Source organism: Anabrus simplex, chromosome 3 (genome assembly GCF_040414725.1).
Source record: "Anabrus simplex isolate iqAnaSimp1 chromosome 3, ASM4041472v1, whole genome shotgun sequence".
Lineage (NCBI taxonomy): Eukaryota > Metazoa > Arthropoda > Insecta > Orthoptera > Tettigoniidae > Anabrus > Anabrus simplex.
Window position 1 is genome coordinate 310,846,832 of NC_090267.1, and position 25,865 is coordinate 310,872,696.

At 39.6% G+C, this 25,865-nt stretch overlaps 1 protein-coding gene across 3 annotated transcripts in view; it reads left to right on the forward strand.

Annotated features, from left to right (window-relative positions):
- Positions 1-25,865, forward strand: part of LOC136867263 (retinol dehydrogenase 11) — a 178,830-nt gene that overhangs the window by 32,302 nt on the left and 120,663 nt on the right. For all 3 annotated transcript variants that reach the window (XM_067144406.2, XM_067144407.2, XM_067144408.2), the window contains exon 2: positions 12,963-13,055. In XM_067144406.2, coding sequence (XP_067000507.2) covers positions 12,963-13,055 — 93 coding nt within the window. The remainder of the gene's footprint in view (positions 1-12,962; positions 13,056-25,865) is intronic.

A 25,865-nucleotide genomic window follows, 5' to 3' on the forward strand; every position in this document is an offset into this window, starting at 1 on the left:
AACTGCCAAACCCTCAAGTTCATAGATGGAATATTTGGCCTCTTGAGCTGATAATGTCCTAGAAGCATAGGCGATGGGTCGCCTTCCAAGTTCTGTTTCCTGAAGAAGGACAGCAGCGACCGCCGATGACGAGGCGTTGGTTTGGACAATGAATTTCTTTGAGAAATCAGGCATAGCTAAGACAGGGATGTTACAGAGGGCTAATTTCAGATCTTCAAAAGCAGCTTGTTGAGATGGCCCCCATTCGAATTTGACACCTTTCCTTCGCAGTAAGTTCAAGGGCGCCACTCTGTTAGCGAAGTTAGGAATAAATTTCCTGAAGAAATTCACCATGCCTATAAACCTGGCAATACCTTTGGCTGCTTAGCCATCGGATGCAGATCGAGCAGGCAGTGTTCAATCTATCCTGGCTACGCCAGCTACGCTACTGTAGTAAACTTAGTTATATCCTCTTTTATTGAATCTTGCGTTCAACCCATATTCTTGCGAACAGCTGAAAGTTTCTAGTGCTTGTAACGGAGCGGAGGTGCTCTTTTACTCGGAGTTCCCGATTTAATTGTGCCATGTTTTACAGGGCTTTTCTTCCCCATCGTGCATGGTTTTTACTAGACGTTTTTAGGAATGTGACACTGGTCAAAGGTTAGGAACAGATGTCGGTCTTGATTGGTAAGGTGAGGAATCTGAGGTTTTAATACTTTTCCTTTGGATAGTCGTCTCACCCGACTGACGTTTGTCTTGTGGTTATCTGTAACTAATTTGAAAATTACTAAACCAATATTTTTAACCTGTTTGACTGACAGTATTGGATAGTACAGTTTAACACCAGACAGCCTCTTCAAAGAGAAATAGGCAACGGGAAGTTTGTAAGAGGTTGATATGCCATATGTAAGGAAGCATTAATAAACTATTGGCTCTCCACTGAAATGGACATATCGCTACAACTGCTTACATTTCAAGTAGCCTCGACAAGTGTTGATGTACCCTCGTGATCAAAAAATGTGTCCAACTTCTTCTCATCTAACAATTGCTGCTTTCTTGCCATTTCATCAATAATGAGGGGGCATACTTCTTCGGCCTCACTCATTCTTTCATTTTCTATGATAAGTCTTCCTTTGACGAGACCTGTCACTCCTGTTTGGAAAAATGTGTCCCTAGAAGTCAACTTGGGTGAATGGTTTCGTGCGTAAGCATAAAACGTCAGACAAAAATGTTGCCAGTTAAAGCACAGTTTTATGTAGTTTTCTGACCAATGGAGTGACAGGTGGTAATTTAAAATTTGGTCCAATATGAATAAGGTCTTTGAGTCTTCAGCATTGAGCTCATTGGTGTCTATTTAAAAAACATAAGTATGATACTGATTGCTGAACTCATCCATCTTCGTTTTCTCTATTTCCAAATCAGTTTCCAGCTTCTTTATTTTCTGATCGGCGTGCCACAATTTCAGTCTCAAACGGTTTTTTCCTTTGCTGTCCTCAAAACACTTATTGGTTATCTTCACTCCAATAGAGTTAACGGCACTATCTGCTAGCTGATTGACTTAAGCATAGTTATCGTAAATAGCTGATTCATAGTCGAAATTCTCTTCCCTCTTCCTCTTCTTTCCAGTGTTTTGCACTAGATCATATATCTTTATTGGTCACCTTTCTAGTGTTGAATTTGGCATCTTATGCTCGGGATAGTCTTTGAATATGGAAGGAACAGCATTGTCTTTCAATTTCCTTATTTTTAGTCCGGGGCGGTAATCTGCTTCTGAAAAATGCAACCTACACACAAAGGATGTTCTGGATTTGAAATTTGGAACAAAACTATCCCGTGACACGTTTTTCAGCTATTTCTGTCTTAGGTCTGCATCACATGGGAATTCATGAACCGAAATGCCTTTACTTTTCCCGCTCTGGCTTTTGCAATTCGGTACACAGCAATAAACCATTGTGTAAATAATATGACGGTACTGGTACCTACAAGTAAAATAATTATACTTTAATTAGATGATTGCCATCCTTCATTTTATAAGCAGGCCGCACATTGTATTAAATTAATACAAAAATTTTACAGTATGGCCTGGTTATTTTGCTGGATCATAATTCAATTAAGGTAATAGTGGTGCAAATTAATCACGACCTTAAACTGGCATGCATCTGTAATTACAAATGAATATTATAACATTTCCTCTTCGGTTCAGAGGTCCCCGGGTCTGATTCCCGGCTGGGTCGGAGATTTTAATCTTAAATGGTTAATTCCCGTGGCTTGGGGACTGGGTGTTTGTGCTGTCCCCAATATCCCTGCATTTCATACACCACACATAACAAAATACGCAGTTACCTGCACATGACAAATACCACCCTCCCTCATCGGATGGTCTGCCTTACAGGGCTGCACTCGGCTAGAAATAGCTATACGAAATTTGTCTCCCCCCCCTCTCGCTACTATATCCCCACAAACCCAGATACTTTTTGTATTCTGTACAGTCTTTGCCATCCTGAAACCACTTTTAATTCTCAATCACCACTACTGCACTGCTTACGTCGCACCGACACAGATAGGTCTTACGGCGAGGATGGGACAGGAAAGGGCTAGGAGTGGGAAGGAAGCGGCTGTGGCCTTAATTAAGGTACAGCCCCAGCATTTTGCCTGGTGTGAAAATGGGAAACCACGGAAAAGCATTTTCAGGGCTGCCGACAGTGGGGTTCGAACCTACTATCTCCCGAATACTGGATACTAGCCGCACTTAAGCGACTGAAGCTATCAAGCTCGGTAGCCTGTTTCTAGCGGTCGATAATTGGGTAATATGAAGAAAAATGAAATGCATCTCGTAAGACAGATTTCAAAGGAGGATTGACACAGAATTCACTTGCGAACTGACTAACTACAAAAGATTTCATTCTGTATGCTGGAGAGGTACGGCAGGCCTATTGGAGGGCAACACCCTCTCTCAGCCCAGAGAGTTTTGGAGAGGTGAAGGTGAAGGGGTTTGCGGCCTTGGTTCTATACTAGGAACTATCCCGGCATTCTCCTTAGTGCAGGAGAATGGAAAACCACGGAAAACCATTCTCAGGATAGCCGACGGTTGGAACCAGCCCCTCTCCGTCTCCCGAAAACAGAGGTGTAGGGCCACGGTAAGGCGTGGCCACCGCTCCTCTGCTTGGTTGGTCGGTCGGAGTGCAAAGCTATCGGACCACGGACCTGCCGTGGGCACTTGTAGGCCGAAGCCCAATCTTCATCTGCCAACTTCACTTGCAAGATTGATATCGCCATGTAGATGAATAGCATTTGTTTGCCGCTAACGAGATGTATTTCCTTGGCTTGAGATTTATCTCGCATACTGACCTTGGTATCTGTTAGCTGACACCACATTTGTAAAAAAAATATGACCTCTTAGAGGAAAAATTTAAAACATCTCGTGATGCACCTTGACCTTTTACAACTCTTCCGATTTAGTTTACTTGTGAACAGTGGCAATGGAGGGAGAAATTGGGCAGATTCCAGTTCATTTGATCAAGATTATACATAAGTGCAGTGATCTCAAAATGTGCTGCAGGAAAATCACCACAATGGGTTGCATGTGTGACCAAATGCTGTGATTTTTAAAATACTGAGTTAATGGCTGCATACTCTTTTAACAAATAATAAATACGAAAATTGTGTGAAGAGGGCTGTAATTTTCTGCTTTGAAAAATATATTTGCATATAACAAAGTGTGACTATTGAAACTACATCAAAAACAATCTCCATGGGGCTACAGACCTGTAGGGTCTTGGTCTACCAAGAGCCCACGGCTCAGCCCGAAGCCTTCACGTTACGAGGTGACGCCTCTTCAGCACGACGAATCCTCTCGACCGTTATTCTTTGTTTAACTAGACCAGGGTGCTATCTCACCTTTAGATAGCTCCTCAGTTGTTCCCATGTAGGCAGAGTGGACCTCGAACCAGACCTTACATTCAGGTAAAAATCTATCATCTGACTGATAATCGAACCCAGCTCTCCAGGTAAGTGACAGACTCACTACCCTAGACTGCAGCGACGCTGTGACTGTTAAAAACCTTGAAAAATTTAGTCGTATTTTTTTTAAGCAGGACACTGGTAGAGTAAAATGGAACATCAAAATTGATGCACAGGCAGCATGCATGATGTCAAATTAAAATTAAGGCAGCTGAATTATCATCATCATCACCATCATTATCATTTTCAAGCTCCAGTTTTCCGGGTGTAGTGTACAAGCACTCGCCACTTCTTCCTCTCAAAGTATAGTTTCTGTTCCTCTATGTCCTCCCACTTGGCATTCCTCTTTCTGACCTCCGATTTCACTGTGTCTGTCCATCTATGCCTTGGCCTCCCAATTGGCCTCTCCCCTTTGATTTCTCTGTCAAAGTAATTCCTTGCTGTTCTCGCTCCGTCCATCCTCATAACATATTCAAACCATTGTAGCCTGCGTCTGTTAAAAGCTCAGTAACAGGTATTTTGGTGCCAGTCTCCTTCTGCTTTGCTTCATTTCTAATCTTGTCCTTCCTGGTCTTTTGGTTCATTGTTCTGATGAATTTCATTTCTGTTGACTGGATTTGACTATTTGCCTTGTTATGCAGGGTACAAGTTTCGTGTCCATATGTCAGAATTGGAATGAAATAGGTATAAAACATGGTTAATTTTGCTTTCTGTGGTATTTTATCACCCCAGAGTTGATTTCTCACTTGAAAATAAAATTGAGAAACTTTCTGTGTCCTATTAAGTATTTCTTGGTTTACTATCATCATTGTTAATAATTATCTCTTGCTTGACATAATATACTGTGACCGTATCATTAATGTGGGTATTTATTTAGAAGTTAATGTATGGGAAGAAGACATGTTTTGAGCTTCTTTGTCTGTAGGAAGAGAGATTGCATCATATTGTGCAATATACCTGACTGGATGGCACCAAAGTCAAGAATTTCATGGCTTGAGAAACCCCCAAAGTGAGAGTGTAAGACAAAGAAGGACGAGGAAGAAAAATGTATCTGGGTAACTCCGCCCCCAAAAACAAATGCTGGATCATAGTAGTGCCAATATGAAAGTGTGATTTTAGAGGATTATTTTGTAGAACGTTGCCTAAATTATATAAAGAAAAGATGTCATGTCAAAATTGAAAATATTAGATCGTCAACAAAATTATAAGTATGCTTAATACAGCACTGTAAGCGAAATTATGCCACCAAGGATGATGTAATCAGCAGTAGCATGTCCACGCTAGCAGAGAGTCCAAACGTCCAATGGCGATTCCCAGGGATAGGCCTGACTTTTGATCGCGGATAGTAATTAATCTACTGAATGATTTGGTTTCCACATCACAGCAAGTGATATTGATCAATGGGCCACACAATCAATCACATCGCCAATACCATAGGACTTTTAGAACGGGAGAAATAGAAATTGCAGTGGGAACCACTCCTCAGTTCATCTCCGAACTGGGGAGAAATGATAAAAGAACCCTCCTCTGACGGTGGAAAGACACTTGTCGTGAAGTTTTTGAGGCAGACACACGGCCGGCGAATGTTCTGATCTGGCCTTTGTTCGGCCATGATCTGCACAAGTGATCGGTAATTGGGTGATGAGATTCTATAAAAGTGCATTGATAAGTGCGGAAACATTGTAAATGGCAGTGAAGTTCGAGTCACAGGATGATTGCGACATATTGGAAATATAATGATACTGTGTCGTTAACTCGTGCCACGAGATCGTGACGTGACAATGCACCGTGGTTCGGGAGAGAGAAACAGTTCTCCAGACAGTGCCATGTATTAGAGACGAAGTCCGTAGTGGAGATCACGAACAAGCTATTGAGAGAATTTGGATAGACATGCAGATTGATAAGGGATAAGTTCTGTGTACAATTATAGTACTGTAATCTGAAGTGAACTGTGTTCGGATCAGAATGTCGAGATAGATTTTGACTGCAGAAATACAGAAACTGCGACAGGGTCTCGAACGTAGGAACCCACCATAATTCTTTTGAGTCGCATGAACTGTAGCAGTGAACTCACCATAGTCTGCCATGAAGTAACTTTGTGTGTATAAACTAAGAGATGGAATTAGCTTTTTCATAAATGGGTCAGGCTGAAACTATGTTAGTGAAAATATAAATCACTTACTGTGAAGGAGCATTCCATAAGCTGTGAAACGGCTATTGCAATTTTAGAATTGCTAGTATTGACGTAAAATTAACTGTGACGGGTGAAGACGGATTATCAGTGAACGTGGTGTTCTTTAGTTTGTTACCAGTGCTTACGAACCAAGGATCATGAAGACACCCAGAAGGGACTCAAGACGGTTTGAATCAATGGTCTGCAACAGCATCACCATAGACTAAACAATACCAGGAAGCCTTTGAGGCTCGAACAATGGACAACTCGACATGACGTTGAGTACAATAATTTGAGATATTTGTGAATGCGGGATATTTCCTTTTTTGTAAATATGTAGATAATATTAGAATAGGATTAGAGTAATATGATGAATTTAGATTTTCAAATAGGGAATAGCTTGGAGTGGTCAATAGGATGTATTTAAATCATGTTAGCTTAGTTGGGAATGGAAACTACAGAAGCAGATTTAATTTCAAGCACCTTAACTTTATTCATATTAACGCATGTGCATGAGCTAAATTTTTAATGTATTGAGAGTGCTTTAGATAGGGGAAAAATATTAATTTTGCTGTTAACTTAACATTTTAGACTTCTTCTGGATCAAATATTCACCATGTTTTATAATAGCATGATGGCAGGGTCCTCACAATTTCCTGTTGAAATGTAGCATATACGGGGATAGAAATGCACTCTGTCTGTAGTTAAATTTCTTTGTAGTTTAGTTGGCATGAATAGAGATAGAGATGGCTGTACACCTGTGTGTGAAGATGTGGCATACCTGGACTCGAAGCACCACCACCCATCTCCATGTAGTCAGGGTCCCTTTCCATTAACTAGTTGAGTTTAAATGCTTTTATTTATTTAAAGTCACTTTACCTTACATTTGCATATCTTTGAATTTTGAGTAATGATTTTCTAGTGCAAGGAAAACCGTGGGAGACTATGAGCCATGTGTGAACCCAAGCCTTCTGTGAATAAGAGATGAGATTATTGATGAGACGGCGAGATAGAATAATATGTTTGACGAGTGCAGAGGATGCACTATTTGATTTGAGCGCTGATAATAATATGATGGTGCAGTCGAATTGAAATAAATAGCCGCAAATATTTTTTGAGAATATGTTTTCTTGTTGTGAGACTTGTTTAAAGACGAGAATCTCTGCCTGGGTCGAGGCGAGCCCAGCCAGGTGATTTATGGCTGTGATGGCGCGCCAATGAACAAGGTTTTTGTCTAAAGGGATGTAGTGCTGAACGAAGGTCTCTATGTCAGAGACAAATGCTGGGTTCTCACACAAACAAAGCTCATAGTAGAAGAGGCAGTAATACTTGTTTCCTCATTTGCATTAATAAAGATTTGAATAAACTGATGTCATATTTAGTAGTTATTTAGCTTATTGAGACAGTAGTTAAGAATTTACAGGGTTCTGTGTTGATGGTGCAATTGAGGCCACCAGTTCAAGTCCAAGGGCACATGATGGGTTTTCAGTCACACACTAACTGGTTTGCTCCAAGAATACAACCAATGTTTTGTGTTATATATCATTTATTTCAGGATTTTTATGGATTTAAGTGTATTTAATGTGTAAATATTGTGTCTATTTTAACTTCATGAGCTTCTTTTGTTGTGTAAATTGGTGCGAAGAGGGTTCTGTCCCTCCTGTATAGTGCTATCATTCTTCCTATTTGAAGAGATAAGTCTTCACTCCCAGGCCCATCATTTCCTAATAGATTGTCATGTCATAATCATACAGGTAGTGTTATAAGATTTTCTTTCCTTCACATTTTGTTTGTGATTTGATAGTTTTAGATTTTAATTAGGTGACTACTCTGAGATTAATTGCAGATTAATTCAAGTGTTATGTTTTTCAAGTAAAAGAGGGAAAATCATGAGGAATACCTTCACATTCGCAAAATATTTAATAGTGTGTTAAACGATGTGATTTTTAATATTATTGTACTTGGATAATAATAATAATTCTATTTGCTTTTATGTCCCACTAACTACTTTTACAGTCTTCGGAGACGCCGAGGTGCCAGAATTTAGTCCCACAGGAGTTCTTTTACGTGCCAGTAAATCTACGACACAGGGCTGTCGTATTTGAGCACCTTCAAATACCACCGGACTGAGTCAGGATCGAACCTGCCAAGTTGGGGTTAGAAGGCCAGCGCCTTAACCGTCTGAACCACTCAGCCCGGCGTACTTGGATAAGGAATCGAGTACTCAACGTCAAGTAATGACAATAAGGGTTGATCAAAAATCGAAAGCCAACACAATAACAAATTAATAATTAATAACTGTGCACATGTAATCAACGTTATTCAAGCTTTACAGACGGGAGATGGATCTCCAGGACTTTATTAAATCAAAATGATTTATCGAGGTTAAATATATTTTTAATTATCCAGGGTTTTTCATGTATTTGTTCATGTGGTTTTAACAAGAGTCATTACATTCTTTAAAAAGTTCTATGCTTATCATTTGTCAAGAAAATGCATTCTAGCTTGCCTCCGTTCACTTAAGTCTGTAAGTCAGATTCCAGTTATTTTAGCCGCGGACACACTACGGCCCTGGGAGGCCGGTATTCATATTTCAGAACGGAGGAGGTGCGGTAGACCTCGCACTGTCGTAAGAGCTTTCTTTAGCTCATCAGTTTGGATTATATTTGGGAATCCAGATGAGATGACATTTGTCTCTAGACAGAAAAGGTCCCTTGACTATCGATCTCTGTGGCGTGTGGTACCATGTGATCATGACCCATTCGGGGTAATTTTTACCGTCACATGGTCCATTGAGCTATGGGGGTTAATGGGAAAGGTCCCAATATGTTTAAAGGGGAAATCAGTGACTTTCAACATACGATTGGCTACTACGACGTCCTTAGTGGAGTCTGGGATTGCTTTCACTTACTTTTACCATGCTTCTCATTTTCATCTTTGCCATCTGATCTCCTTGATTAATTCTTGTTCTTTACAGACCCCAATGGTAGGCCTGTTAGTTTTGCTAGTCCTTCATTTTCACATTCTTAATAGTCCTTCCCTTTCTTTTGCCGATTTGCCGATACCTTCATTCTTCTAAGGGTTGGGCCCCTACCTTCCTTCCTTCCTTCCTTCCTTCCTTCCTTTCTTTTCTTTCTTTTTTCTTTACTTCTGATTAGAGAGAGATGGTTGCCCAGTTGTATTTCCTCTAAAACAAATAATCACCAGAATTAAGGCATCGGCAAAATAAAAGGACTATAACGGGCATGTAAATGAAAGACTTTGAAGGTCTCAAAAACCTTCAGGGTCGGAAAGGAACAAGAGTTGATCAAACCGGCCGAGTTGGCCATGCGGTTAGGGGCGCGCAGCTGTGTGCTTGAATCCGGGAGATAGTGGGTTCGAACCCCACTGTCGGCAGCCCTGAAGATGGTTTTCCGTGGTTTCCGATTTTCACACCAGGCAAATGCTGGGGATGTATCTTAGTTAAGGCCATAGCCGCTTCCTTCCCATTCCTAGGTCTTTCCTATCCCATCGTCGCCATAAGAACTATCTGCGTCGGTGTGACGTAAAACAAATAGTAAAAAAAAAAAAAAGAGAGAGAGAGTTGATCAAGGGATGTCGGATAGGATAGACGAAAGTAATTAGTCTGGTACAAGTAAGTCGAAACAGTACGGGTCAATTAGGGCCCCATGGTCACAACCCTCGCTCCCAAGTTAAGAGCTATTGGGGCACCCTTTTAGTTACCTTTGACCACTGGCAGGGGATACTGTGGATGTATTATATAATACTCCCCACATGGGGGGGTGCAATCAACTTCTCCTATAACATTATGAAATACATAACTTTCTTGCCACTTGATCTTATTTTCTAATGCTTGTATTGTTGTTAGAAATTGCATCCAAGTTTCTGTGTGTGACCTAATTGCATTCTGATTGAAACGTATATCTTCGGCTACACCATGCCATTTTGAAACCCTGGGTTACCTATGTTATGCCTGAAAAGTATACTTCTCCTTGTTTGTAAAAGCTCCACCTCTTTTCTTGTTTATGGCTCCAGAATGTTGTGATTTCACATTTTCTTTACAAAACCTATAGAAATCTTTATAATAATATTGAAGAGAATCTCTTATACATCTTTCTTATCCATTGTAAAACCATTATAAAATCTGCCATCATGTTTCCAGCCTGGTCTCCATCATTTTGAGTCACCTACTGGGCAGTCACAAGAAATTCTGAGATACATGTCCATTCAATGAGACATTATCTATATTTGGAAATGTATCTCCAAGATAATCCAATAACAAGATGTATCTTAATATTTAAGAGACAAGAGAGAGATCTCAGGTTTATTCATGTCACTCAATGGTATAGACCTACTTCTGTTTGATATTGAGACTGGGAATCATCTGTAGACAACTGAGGTACAGTTGTACTTGGTAGAGCAAAGCAGTTGCGACGCTGCGATCTGCTGAGACTCGGCCCTGTACTGGTATCATGTAGTGAGTTGTGAGAAACGTGCGAGTTCCATCATAAACTTCTGCACTAACTGAAACTATCCAGTTCTATATTATGAATGATTTGCGTGGATTATCATTTAATAATAAAATAAAATCTTTGTTAAGAAATGCATGTACAAACTTCATATTTACTGTTTCAATGAATTTCTGAACTTAAGAACTTCTTCTGATTTGTTATGTTTAACAATTGTTTGCAGGTTTTGAAATGTGTACCAGTAAAGGAAGTCATGAAAATAGTTTCGTAGGCTAGCAATGTAACAAGTCAAATACTTCATCAACTTGAGTACCGGTATCTTGTATTCAGAAACTCTTCCAGCTCAAGTTTGTCAATCCGGCAGGAGAGGAAAGCGGGACCATCACAATTTGAAATGTCTTGTGGACCGTGAAAGATGAGAATGAGGGAAACTGAATCTTGATTGAATGTTTTTTTATATTTACAGAGGCAGTGAGACAGAGTATAATCGAATATACCTGTGGATATACTGGAAGTTCGTTTGAGGCATGAAAATAAAAGCAATCGTATTTATAATATTCATACAGCAATGCTGTATTTTCTACAAGAAATTACATACAGATTACAGTAGATTAAGACTGGTTGACAGAAGAAGAAAAAATGTGTAGTAAATAAGAAAACAAAAATTATGAATTCTTCTCAAATGTAAGCAAATAATAGTCTCAAGAGTAGTAGGGCTGGGCGGTTTCTAAAACAATGGGAGTTGAATCAGCATTTTCCCACGAGGTCATTGACCCTAGCCAAGGGCATTGACCCCATGATGCCATGACCAAGTGAACGTGACGTCACATAGTTTACAAACATGGCCACGTGCTTTTGACAGACCCTAACCTCACTTTCTTTGAGCACGTAAGTACGGCTAACCTCACTGATCCCATCTTGACAGGTCCTAACCTTACTTTTTGTGAACAAGTGAATGTGGTTAACCTCAGTGCTGCCATCTTAACCACAAAGGCACGGAATTTGAACAAGTGAATGTGGCTAACCTCACTGCAGCCATCTTGACAGGTCCTAACCACTTGGACTCAGAATTTGAACAAGTGAACGTGGGTAACCTGGCAGCCGTCATCTTGACAGGTCCTAACCTCATGCACTTGTTTTGGCATGGATTTTCAAAGCATGTGCATGGCTAATCTCACTGCTGTTATCTTGACAGGTCAGCGTGGAATTTTTGAGCAAGTGAATGTGGCTAACCTCACTGCTGCCATCTTGACAGGTCTTAACCTCATGCACTTGTTTTTGGCGCAGAATTTTGAACGATCCCCTAACCTCACAGCTGTTATCTTGACACGACTTAGCCACATGCTTTTGACAAGCTGAATTTTGAACCACCCTAACCTCACTGCTGCCATCTTGATGGGACTTAGCCACGTGTTTGGAATTTTGAATGATCCTTATCCTCACTGCTGTTATCTTAACGGGACTTAGCCACATGCTTTTGTGAGGTGCGGAATTCCCGACACTATCTTGGAGGGGCCTAACCTCAGAGGTCTCCAGTTTTATAGCAAGCTGCCCTTCTCATCATTCCCCTTCCCAACACCATCTTCGAGGGGCCTAATCTCAAGGGATGATAGCTTTAAGGCTAGCTGCCCTTCTCGACATGCCTCTTCCCGTCGCCATCTTAGATGAGGTGTAAGGATTCTAGTTTTAAGGTTAGCTGCCCTTCTCGACATTTCTGTTCTCTGTTACCATCTTGGAGGGGGCCTAAGGACCCTAGTTTTAAGGCTAGCTGCCTTTCTCATCATGCCCCTTCCCAACACCATCTTAGAGGGGCCTGACCTCAGAGGATTATAGCTTTAAGGCTAGCTGCCCTTCTTGACATGCTCCATCCCAACACTATCTTAGAGGAGGGCTTAAGGACTCTAGTTTTATGGCTAGCTGCCCTTCTTGACATGTCCCTTCCCTGTTACTATCTTGAAGGGGTCTAAGGACCCCAGTTTTAAGGCTAGCTGCCCTTCTTGACATTCCCCCGAATGATTGCTAACCTCACTGCTGTTATCTTGATGAGACTTAGCTAGATGGGCCTCCCTCTCTACCATTTTTGGAGGAAGTCTACTAATTACACCATCCCTAAGGCTTTTACGTCTCTATCCGGCATGTGACCTCCCCTCCTAAACAAGAGAAAACATGTTGTTAATCAACGCAAAAATCTCTTTTCAAATTCTCAGGATCCTTAATCCATAAAATTATATTTAAAGCAAGCACATGTATTAAAATGCATTAATATTCAGAATTATTAAAATTTACCTTATAATTTATATAATTTTTGAGTTATTTGTAAGCATAAATCTATCTTTGTTTACATTATGAAATTATAGGCTTATAAATCTCTTTGTTCTCAGGTATTGGTAAGGAGACAGCACGAGACTTGGCTAGACGAGGTGCAAGAGTGATATTAGCTTGTCGCAACCTGAAACTTGGTAAAGAGGCTCAAGGTAAGTTTTAAACCATCACTGAATATGAAAGTGTCATTTTTGTACTGTGCAGTTTGTGCATATTGAATGCCCTACCCAGGTTCTATGGACCCACAACAGTGAAGAATGTGACAGTAAGAGACTGTAAGATATATCTGTTGAGTTACACCTGCAAAATGAGGTGAGGTAGTAAGAAAATTCTTTGAGATTGCTTCACCTCCCCACCATCTCTTTCTCAGTCCAACCCTCTGAAAGAGTATGGTAACATCATATGGCAAATTATTGAAATATTGTTTCGAAGCAATCGTGTCTTGGGCAAGATGGATGGTTTCATGAATGTTCTCTTCATTTGGTCTGCCCATCAACTTGGTGCTCTTCCATTTGGTCAATGACCATCAATATTTTCCTCTATAAGGAGTTTCTCTAATATTTCTTGTTTTATGACTATGTGGTCAAAGTACCTGAGGCACCATTGGCTCATACTGGTTGACAATCTTGTCTTGATGCCAAATTGTCACAATATTGATTAATTTGATGCTACATCCTATCCAGGGTATTCAAAGCAGCCATCTATAGCATGAAATTCCCATAGCGTTAAGGCATTGGTGGTCGGTCTGCTTAGAGGCCCATGTTTCATCTCCATAGGATAGATTAGAGTTGAGGGAAATCTAATTTTGGTGTTAATGGTAGAATAGAATAGAATAGAATGGAGTACGCCCATCCCCTAGTTCCTGATTCCAGAATTATGGGAGAGAGCACTCTTTTATTGCAATTTGTTCAATTTTGATACATGCTTAAGATTTAACATTTTCCTCTTACATTTGTTTAACCCGTTAACTGGGGAGCGCGCGATACGGTAACTCTGTTCTGGTGGGGACGAATTTTCGTAACTCGAAAAATAATCAAATAAATTCAAGAAACCTACCAAATGTTGATATACTTTATAATAAAATGCTACGTATATCCAAATTCTGATATAGAAAGTGATTTTTTGCCTATTTGTTAATATTTGTGGGTGTTATAGTTTTGGAGCAAAAACGACCTAAGTCTCGTACTAACTTATGTATATTACAAATATAAATTTCTTTTCGGAATATCTATATTTTCATATTAATTTCAGGAAAATTAAAAGCCTATACACTGCAAATACACTTTATCATTAACTAATCTACAATTTCTGAAATAAATACCGCAGTTGAGAGAAATACATTTCATTCTGGGCTTGCAATCGCAGTAATAAGTTGAGAGTAAGTACTTACAGTGGTAGCCTGGTTCTAATCGTCTTCTCACAATAATTACTTCTTTATCGAAATGAATTTACACATCAGGACTGATTTCACTAATTATATTATTTACACTAGTCACACAGTTTACATCTCACGCACTGTTTTTACACATCTTGCATGTGATAAACACGGAAACACGGAGCTGCACAGAGAGCGACGTCGCAGTCACTGCACCTGTAGATTGTTTCACGTCTTTCTCTTTTCGCCAGACACACCACGCACCTCTTCACACCATGCTGCCTTCTTTCCGATGGTGGATTCACATCAGGAAAATGCCTACCGCTGAATCTTTCTGTGGGGGCAGCGGGAAGTGGTCTAACTGAAAGGACAGGCATTGCTTCAGCGGGGGTTGAACCTGTGTACTTTTCGAGGATTTTATCGATGAGGTGAATTCTGAACTGCAGGTGATTGCATTTTCCTCCATGTTGCCGGAAAATGATGAATGAATAGAATACCACGAGGTCCAGAAGATGCCGGAAAATTTTCTGGTAATATTTCTTCATTCGCTTCCTTGCTGTGGAGTACATAATGACGTACTGATCGGAAAGGTCAACTCCCCCCATAGAATCATTGTAGTCTATGCAAACTACAGGTTTCTCTTTGGTTTCGTCCTTTCCTCTGATAGGGACAGTTCGCATTTCAGCATCGTGGATACTACTGAGCATGCAAACATCTCTCTTGTCCTTCCATTTTAGAACCATGAGTTTCTTTCGATAAGCAGCCGTTACCTCTCCTTTCTTCAGCTTTTTACTCATAAGTTCCTTAGGGTGATTTTTCCGGTTGGTTCTTACTGTACCCACTGCGTCAGTATCGAGGTCATTTAGCAGGTCGTATAATTCAGGGCTGCTATAGTAGTTGTCCATTCCTATCAGGTATCCTTGTTTCAGTAGATTATCTGCCAGAGTACACACAATTCTCGTCGGCTTGGAAGACTGTGATAGATCGATGCCATGGACTTCACTCTTGAGTTCTGTTGATTTTCCCGTGTACCACAACATATTCCACACGTAACCCGTTTTCGCTTCGCAAATTTTGTAAGATTCCATTCCGAACCGGGATCTTTTCTTTGGAATGTATACCTTCCAACCAAGGCGACCTTTCCTTAGAAGAAGGCTTTCGTCTATGGATAGCTGGTCATCCGGGATGTAAGCCTGTTGAAACATTTTCACAAAGTGATCGAAGACTGGCTTTACCTTGTATAGTTTAGGAGGCATCTGCCCATCGTAGGCCTCATTGTCAGAAAAATGGAGAAATTTCAAGAGAAGGAAGAACCTCTTTTCCGTCATGGTCTCGTAAAATATGGGCGTGGCCAGTAACTTGTTACGAGAAAAATAATGCCCCATTGTAGGTTTGTGGATAATCCCTTGAAGAAGCAAAAGTCCGAATAAAAGTTTTATTTCATCCTTATTTGTAGGTATCCAGTCTTTTTCCCTACTCCTCCGTTTCATTTTGTGAATCAGTGTTTCCCCACGAATTTTCTGTTGCGCATAAATATTAGTTTGCTCAGCAATATGCTGACAGATAGTATCGTCCACAAACAGTTCGTAAATATCCTCTGGAGTCTTTACATCCATAAACTGTCCTTTTACTCCAGGAATGAACTTTGTTGGAAATCTACTCCTTTTCTGTCCATCTTCTACCCACGTAATAGGCCCTGACATGTCACTGCAGTTTGAATCTGCCTGTATCTCTCCATAGTCACTGTCGTCACCCGAGGTGTTACTTTCGAACCCGCGACCATTAGCTGTGATAGCACCAGAATGCTGTCCTGTACCACATGTGCCTCCTTCTCCAGAGAACGAATTATCTTCACTATCTGAATGGAAGTCACTGAAGTCATCGTCCTCGTCGCTAAACTCCAACATTTCATGTACAAGTGAACGCAAGCTGTCATCACGTAATTCTTCAACTCGATGTCGTTTAGAAGACATAATTATGACTGAAAAGTACTCTTATGAAACAACAGAAGTGCAACGCATCTATAAGTTCAAATTAACTCCTCCCCGAAATTACAGTACTCCTTTTCACACTGATATACTATACAGTTCCCAGTCTCATAAAACACTAAAGTTTTCGAGTAAGCACATAGCAAGGACGCAGCTGATTAGCCTAGTTTCCGTGCGAGGCGAACACATAGCGCGCTTTTGCACGGAAGCGAATTATGTTGAATGATATACTCTCTCTCTGATCTGTTTCTGTTAAGCGGATGTACTTACTAAAAATACCACTTGATGACAGGGGTATGCTGATAACGAAGACTGAATTTCATAACTCTGGCTAAGCTGAGAGTCGAGGAAAAAAATAAAATAGCAGCGTACGACTGAAGTCGCTCTCCCCACCTGGCTGGTTATTTCCTCGAGCGACTTAAGTCGCGCTCCCCAGTATACGGGTTAACTATACTGAATAAAATTTGTTTTGTCCTAGACGTTAGCATTGCTATATAGTCTAGGACAACATGTATCTTACCTTAGTTTATTTATACACTTAAATTAACGAAAAAATGATCATTATCAAACAATGTAACTGCTCACCTTGCGGCAAGCTAACAAAAAGCACACACTTCTACTTCACAGCAGAAATAAATTAAATAAGTGTGAATACCCACTTTCCAGCAGATACTACATATTATGTGAAACCTTTTCAGGCAAGTCACAAAAGCGCCTTCACAGGCATTTAAATAACCTTTACAGGTATATCAATCTGTTCCACTGCATGCTTAAATGCCACCATGTATCTTACCATTACTATATTTGACGCAAGTGCTTGTTTAACAGTAACAATACTTGTAGTTATTGCTATTATCTTTTCGTTTCCTTCTGCCATATACTTCTTGAACTCTTATTAACTCATACATATCTGCTATTTCCGAGATCTCTTGTTGTACAATCATCATATTATCTCTCTGCTGCGCTTGTAACTTTCATTGTCATCACACCTTACTCTAATCTACACATGCAGAAGTACTGAGTCAACACTGGGCTTGAGATAGGTTAGACCTATCTCTTCCTCTCCCTACTCTACTATACTACAGCAGCCAAAACAAACTAATTAACAATCCCACAGCAAATAAAACAGGCTAACACACAGCAAACGACCTCATTGTAAGGAACTCATTACTGTTAGCATATTGATGAACTAAATCTGCTGCTTAGAAATATACAATATCTAATATATGAAGGAACACTGAACAACTATAAAAGAAACATAGTGCTAAACTTATAACTATAGTCGCCCTTAGTTCTTAGCGACTTAAACTCTATAATGAATACATCTGATATTTCCGAGATCTCTTGTTGTACAGTCATCCTCATGCTCATGTATATTACATTTACTATCATTTACCAGTACTGTTATTACTTTCTGTTATTACTAATCTCATTTTAATTTCTTTCTTCCACATGTTTCTTAGAATACAGAAAAATTTAGCTAGTTTTCCTGGGGTGATCCATTCTTTATTTAACAATTTGGTTATTGTATAAAATTCTTTCTCTCTTTCTATTTTTAATTTATATTCATCTCCAATGTATTTAGTTCTCAGTGCCTCCGTTCCCTTACATGTTCTCAGTAAATGGGCTTCTCCCATTATGTCGTCACAAAATAAACACTGATTTACGTTATGGTTCTCTCTTATTCCCTTATTTTTGTGTAAACCCAAAAGCCACCACAACACACCTCTTAGTTCCCTATTTGTGATTCTATTTTTTCTTATTGACATGTTTTGGATAATTCCACAAAATTCTACTAGTGTTCTTTTAGTTTCACATTCTGCCCTAATCGTCTGTCTCTCTATGTCCTTTACTCTAATCGTTAATATTTTAATGAAGCTGTTTTCTTTACCGTTCATCTCCTTATCCCAATATAGCCCCATTCCTATTTTGTCTAGCATACTTTTTACTTTCGATAACCAATAATTCTCATCCAAGTGTCTCATCTGGTGCTGGTAGGCTAGGTTTAATATTTCCCTCCCCTCTCCTCTTTTTAATCTTAACCAATATTTTGCTATTTTCTTACTTATGTCTGCTTGGATGCTGATATCTCCACATATAGTTCTCACTCCACTATTTGCTGAACATTCTGGTAGGCCCATTATTATTTTACAGAATTTGTTACTTATGACATCTAGTTCTTTTTTATCAACTTCTATACCCCATATTTCAACCCCATACAGTGCTTTTGATACCACAACGGCATTAAAAACATTTTTATGTAGTTTGTATTACAAATTAGGCATCTTCTTTTCTAAGGCCTTTATACTTGATAGGGCGGCCACACCTTTTATTTTTGCATGACGTATCTGTTCCTTCCACAACCCATTCTTTGTTAATATCATTCCTAAATATTCTAATTTATTTACAACTTCTAATTCAACACCATCTAACCACCATCGCCTTTCATTACTTTTTAGTTTATTTCCTCTTTTACAAACCATTACTTTTGTTTTTTTGGTATTTATTTTCAAATTCCATGTATTACAGTATTCCACCATTTTTTTGAGGTTACAGCAGCAGGATGTCATCTGCGAAGACTAGACCAGGGATCTCTTTATTGTATAAGCAAGGGCTAGTCCTATTCTCTTTTGCTAGGCATTCTATTACATCATTAATAAAAAGCAAAAACAGTATTGGTGATAGTTTACATCCCTGCTTAAGTCCAATGTTCGAGTGGATCTTTCCTATCATTAAATCTTCTTTGACTTTAATTGAACATATCACTTCGGCATATAATTCTTCTATGGCTTTAATCATTTTCATTGAGATTCCTATTCCGGCCAGCTTCACAACGACAGCCCGTCTGCTGATTGAATCAAAAGCTTTTTGTAGGTCTATTGCTGCAATGTATAGTCTACCACCTTTCTTTCTTATGTACTTATCCATTAATGTTTTGATTATAAATACATTGTCAGTAGTTCTCATTCTTTTCCTGAATCCTGATTGGTATACCGAGAGAATAGAGTAATCTTCTGCCCATTTCATAATTCTTTTAGCTAAAATTCCAGTGTAGATCTTACTTAGTGAGTCCAACAATGTAATCCCCCTATAGTTGTTCGTATTCGATCTTACTCCCTTTCTTTTGTAGATCGGGCAAATTACTCCTTCCTGCCAAGATCTTGGAATTTTTCTTCCCTCAAATATTTTATTGAATATTTTAGTTATTATTTCAATCATCTGACCGTTGTTACCTATCTCTTTCCAGAATTCATGCGTAATTCCATTAGCAGCACCTGATTTTCCGCCCTTCCCTTTTTTCATTACATCTAGTACCTCGTCTGTGGTTATTATATCGTCTAGTATAGGCAGCGTAAACTCCATATGTCTCAGTATACCAATTTCGTTTCTGTTCTCTACCCATGTGTCCTTACCCCCTAATAACCCCTTAAAATACGTTAACCATTCCTCATTAGATATTTTTACTTGATCATAGCTTTTATAACCTTTACATATTGTGCTAATTTTGTTCCATACTTTCTTTGTTTCATTTTCTTTACAGTACTTAAGTAATATTTTTGATTCTTTGTCCTGCCATATTCGTTTCCTATCGCTTATTAAATCTTTGTATTCCTTCCTCTGGTTACAAAAATCTACTCGTAAGGCCTGAGATTCCTCATTTCTGTACCTTTTTAAAGCCTTGATTACTTGATTTTTCTTCTCTTTACACTCCTCCGTATACCATACATTTCTTTTATATTGTCTACTCTTACTCACAACCATTTTTTACCAGCTACTTCTATTGCTCTTTCAAGCATTCTTATTGCTTCATCTAGGTTATTATCCTCTATCATATACTCCATGCCTATTCTCAGAATTTCAAAGGTTTTACCCCTATAGTAATCTCTAAATTGTTCTCTCTTTTCCTCATTCCACCTGCATCTTACTAATTTTCTCTGTTCATAGTTAAAGAATTGTTTGTCTACTTTATTATCTTCCTCTCTCAGTAGCCGAATAACAACTGGGAAATGATGAGACACTGTCCAATTTTTTACCTGGATTTCTTTAATAAGAGTTAAAGCCTCTCTAGATGCCAGCACTAGGTCTATAACACTCCCTCCTGGCTCTACTATATATGTTAGGTTGCCTGATTCATCTCCCGGCCATCCCCCATTTAAGATGTACAATTCCTCTATCGCGCATATTTCTAATAATTTCTCTCCATTTTTATTACACTCTTTGTCTTTGCTGCTCCTTCTTTCTATTAATATTTCCCCGATTTCTTTATCATATAATGGATTATTTAAGCCAACCCTTGCATTAAAATCACCCATTATAATTATTCCTGCTTCTTCATTTAGTAATTTTATCTGATTTACTGCATCAACGAGTTCTTCAAAGAAATTTTCCTTCTCAAACGGGGACCCCGATGGGTGATTGTAACCAAAGCCAATAAACATATCTCTCCCCTTTTGATTTCCTTTTTTGGTTTTGACCCAGATCATTTCCTCACATCCTGATTCCCATATCTCCACTTGTTTGCAAATTTCGTCTTTTACGATAACTGTTATCCCTCCTGGGTGACGCCCTTTCGTACTCCTTTTATATTTTGTTTTACTCCAGACCTTAAATCCCGGTATTTTCACATTTTTGCTAGACGGCAACTATGTCTCTACTATCCCAATAATCTCACTCTCTCTCATTAAATCTATAAATTCATCATTTCCCAGTTTACTTAATATGCCCTCTATGTTGATTAATCCCACTACCCAGTCTAGTTACTTGTTCATAGGTATATCTGATGCTACCAGGGCCTTGCTTCTCGTTATTCGTGGTTTTTCTATTTGTATAATAGATCCACTTGGGGAACTAATTATTTCCTCCTCTGACCCTCTAGCTTCCTCAGACCTTGTCAATCCTTTCTTTGCCCATATGTCCTTTAAATTTAATGCTGGCTTACGTTTCTTTTCTTCTTTTCTCCCTGCGGTGTCTTGCTTGCTCTGGATCACTTCTCCTTCTTGGGTTGATCTCCTGGGTTGGTGATGTCTGGTTTCTGTCGTCACAACATCCAGTTCGTTGTCCCTGCTTGGTAGGTTTGCACACGTACCTGTTGACTCAGGAGTGCTGGCGTCACTCACTGTACTGCTGTTCTTCCGCTTAGCTGACGTATCAGGACAATGTCCTAGCTCACGGAGCTGACCAGCTGTCCATACCCTGCTCCACGAATCGTCCGATATAATGAGTCTGTTTCCACGTATAAAGGCTTTTAGTCCCGAATGCCTAGCTTTTCCTTGATGAAAACGTAGTGTTCGTACATTCTCCATTTCTTCAGTGTCGAGATCTTTCTTTATCCATATCTTCGTGCCTTTCAGGTTTCTCGTGTTTTCCAAAATTTTTCGGGCCTTCAAACCAGATACCATGCAGACTTTTACTGGTCTTTTTCCCATATTTCTTCCTAATCTAAAGACGTTATCAATATCACTCTCGTTGCACTCTATTTTCAAATTCTCTCTGATTAGAGAGAGTACTCTATCTATCAAGTCATTGAAGTTCTCTCTTCCTGGTTCTGCCAATCCGTAGATTATTATGTTTTTCTTCCTCTCTTCTTTTGACCATGTTTTTTCTTTTTCCTCGAGTTTCCTTAATTTTTCTTCTACCTCCAGTGCTTTCGTCTTCATACCATATATTTCGTTTTTATTTTGTGATACACTCTCTTTAATATCCTTCAGTTCTGTTTGTATAAATGATTTCAAGTCCTTGAATTCATTTTTCTGTTCTAGTAGCATTTCTTTGGTCTTTTCTGCATGGCATTCTTGCATGGCCTCTTTAATCTTCTCAATATCTTCCCATGTCAGTCCTGGGCCAGGGTTCATCTCCACTCCGCCAATCACTAATAGGACCATCACTACAACTAATGACACTACTGTATGAGTGATGTTGATATCGTTTTTCACCATTTGTAACGACTTCCTCCTACATCGGGCCTGCCATCTGCCTATAGCACCTCTGTATTGTTCGATTGAGACTCCCATGTTCGCGCACTCCTATACTTCCCGCACGTTCAGCACTACGTCCGTTCACCTCGCTAGCTGAATTGCAACTGTGTGTTAATGGTACCTGCAGGGACTTTCCATGGGCAGATTAATTTCACCATTGAACGTAAGTGTTCAGGTAAGTCTGATTTTGGTGTTAACCTGTCAATCTGGAGTGCTGAGCAGTCCTCATCATGTAGTGAGCATCGCGCTCGGTGGAGTGACAAGTACTTCTCGCATGGTACAGGCGTATATTTTACTGTGATCTAGTGGTTACAATCAAAGCCATTTGTGTCTTAACTCATTTCTCCTAGAAGCAGAAGGTTTAAGCTTTTGAATGATATACCTTGGTTTCAATAGCGTTTTGTTCACTGAAAATCGAATGATATTCCAAGGAATGTTTATCTCTGCCACTAGGAGCAACTACTACATTTGTCTGCTATCTAGCACCTACTATGCACACTTCTTGCATTATACCTTCCTTTTCTTTTGGAACGAACCAGACTGTCAACATAATCATCAATTCTATCTATTCAGGCTGTCTTGAGACTTTTCCTATCACTCACTATCTAGCATTCTATATGTTGTGAGTGGAAATGGCTTCTATAGGCAAGTATGGGCTATCGAACGTGGAAATAGAGGATGTTTTAGGGGTTGAGTGATTCTGACAAATGTTTGTTAGATTCAGATGATGATCTCAGTGATGTGGATGACATTACTATACGCGAAGTCCTTGGTTCAGAATCTGTTATGCGTGACAGTGTGTAGAACGGCAATATGAATGTCATGGCTAATACATTTTGATGGGAGAACCTGTCTAATTACATGGGTCAGATAGAACAGTTTATAGGGAACCCAGGCCCTCAGAACAAAGCAATTTGGGAATGTAACGATGTGAAGGGGTCTCTGCGTTGAGGAATATTTCAGGATGTTCCAGACCAAACTCAGCTATTAAAGTAAGATAGCATCATATTTTCTAAAAGAATAGAGTTTTTAAACATGCATGTGGCAGTATTATCGAAATCCATGAAATAATACCAAAGTTACGCTGCTTTGAACAAAGCCTTGCACAAATCTGAAATAATTTAAATACCATAGAACTCCTCCCACAGCACAGAGACAACTGAACATTTAAATGCACTGTGCTCAAGGGTTAATGGTAATTACAGTGCCTTTCCATGGGCAAGTTCCATTGAATTCGTTTTCATCACAATAAGTCTACAGATTTCAAGTTCACCAGGTGAGTTGGGCATGCAGTTAGGGGTGCACAGCTGTGGGCTGGCATCCGGGAGATAGTGGGTTCAAACCTTACGATTGGTAGCCCTGAAGACGGTTTTCCATGTTTTCCTATTTCCACACCAGGCAAATGCTGAGGCTGTACATTAATTAAGGTCATGGCCACTTTCTTCCCACTCCTAGGCCTTTCCTATCCCATCGTCGCCACAAGACATAAGAAAAAAGGAGAGATTTCAGGTTCACAATCTCCTATGTTGGTAATGACTGATTCTAAGTGTTCAAAATGGTTGGCAGTATCATAATAAGCCACTTTCACAATGTTATGTTTGTTGTCCTTAGCAGGGTCCACGATCATGACTTTGGTTTTTGAGTCATTTATCTCCAAGCCATCTTTTCTATGCTGGACATCTAATCATGCCATAATAGTCATCAGTTCTATCTGATGTTTGGCAATTATAAGAATGCCATCCGCATAGCAAATGTTGATAAATTTGTTTCTGCCAACTAATATTCCTCCAGCCTGGTTATTAAAGATCCCTCTCGTACATACTTACTGTACAGACAATATAAATCCTTACTATACTCCTGCTGTAGTCATATAAACATCTGATACGGTATCATGGACTCATACAGCTTCCACTGGGAATTTTCTTCTTATTTAGGCTGCAATTTATTGTGTGATTTTACTTTCCTAAGAAAAACAGTGCTCAGTTTTCCATTTTTAAGACAGAGCTTACAAATATATATATTCTAAGAAGTTACCAAGCAGCATAGATTTCCTCCAGTGGTGGGATAAGTGGTACATTAGCTCTTGTTTGACCAAGAGCACACAACATTTCTTTGGCATATTAAACTGGTACACAGCATGATTTCTATTATAACCACTTTTACCTTGTACACTTGATTTCATATCCATTTTTCTACTCACAGTAATTTAGGTCAAACCACTACATGGACTGTGTATGTATTACTTCACTTTCATCTGTGTAACCTTTATACATTACTGGTATTTTCTATAATCTGTAGCATCCAGTGTTGCCCACTCTACCATCTTGATGTGACGATTTAATCACTTGATGTGATGGAATTGAAGTGTTTGTAGGAGTGCCATTGCTTAAACAAACAGGACATTACACATGTGTCTGTAGATTGGCTATGTGTGTCAGGAGCAATGTGGTACTGTTGGATAGTGTTAGTGCGCTATTTAGATATGCGGAAGCAAGGTGACTTGATATGATTGTGAAATGGATTCACCCAAACATGTGCATCATTCAGTTATTCCATTTATGATGGTAGGTGATAAGGATGCTGACATTTACCATCATATGAAGAACTGTAGGGGAGTCCGACTCATTGGCTGAATGGTCAGCATTGAAGCCTTTGGTTCAGAGGGTCCCAGGCTCAATTCCTGGCCGGTTGGGGATTTTAATCGCGTCTGATTAATTCTTCTGGCCTGATGACTTGGTGTTTGTGTTTGTCCCAACACTTTGCTCTTCATATTCAGACAACACACTACACTACCAACCACCACAGAAACACACAATAGTACCGTACAGTAATTACATCCCTCCAAATAGGAGGAGGAAGAAGAATAATAATAAGAAGAATAAAAATAAGAATTGTATGGGAATGACTGCATGTAATGCTGTCCAGTGTTTAGATAGTATGATGAATTTTGTCACGTATGTGTTGCAGCACTTTTGGTGAGAGGTGCACAGCCATCCCCCTACAGCCTCAACTTCTAGCCCTGAGAGTATTATCTTCTGGCCACTGAGAGAAGCACTTAAGGGATACTGGTTTGAAAGAAATTGAAGAATATTATTGGTTTTTACATCACACCATCTCATATATACCTAATGGCGATGGGATAGAACAGGGTCTGGTGTGAAAATAGGAAACCACAGAAAGACATCTTCAGGGGCTGCCAATAGTGGAGTTTGAACACACCATCTCCTGAAAGCAAGCTAACAGTTACACAGCCCAAACCGTACAGCCATCTTGCTTGGTTATTGAAAAACAGTTCCACTCTCAAACTCTCCCACTCTTCCCTCAGGGTGTCTATCATTCAATGAACTGCTGGGACACTTCTTTAACCCATGGTTACTTGCATGGTGAGTGTGGCGCTCACCTCTGTAGTATATTGCTTTTTGCTAGAATTTTACAAGACCTCTATTTCTGAAACTCCCTATACCTTTCAAACAGATTGTTAGGAAGAGGATGTGCCAGTCATTTCCATTATCTTTGAAAACCAAGAACCTTACTCCATTATTAGGCACGACAATGCATGTTTGGTGAGCAGTGCACTCAGTAGTGAGTAACAGTGCTACTCACATTGCGTGCATTGTAACAAGT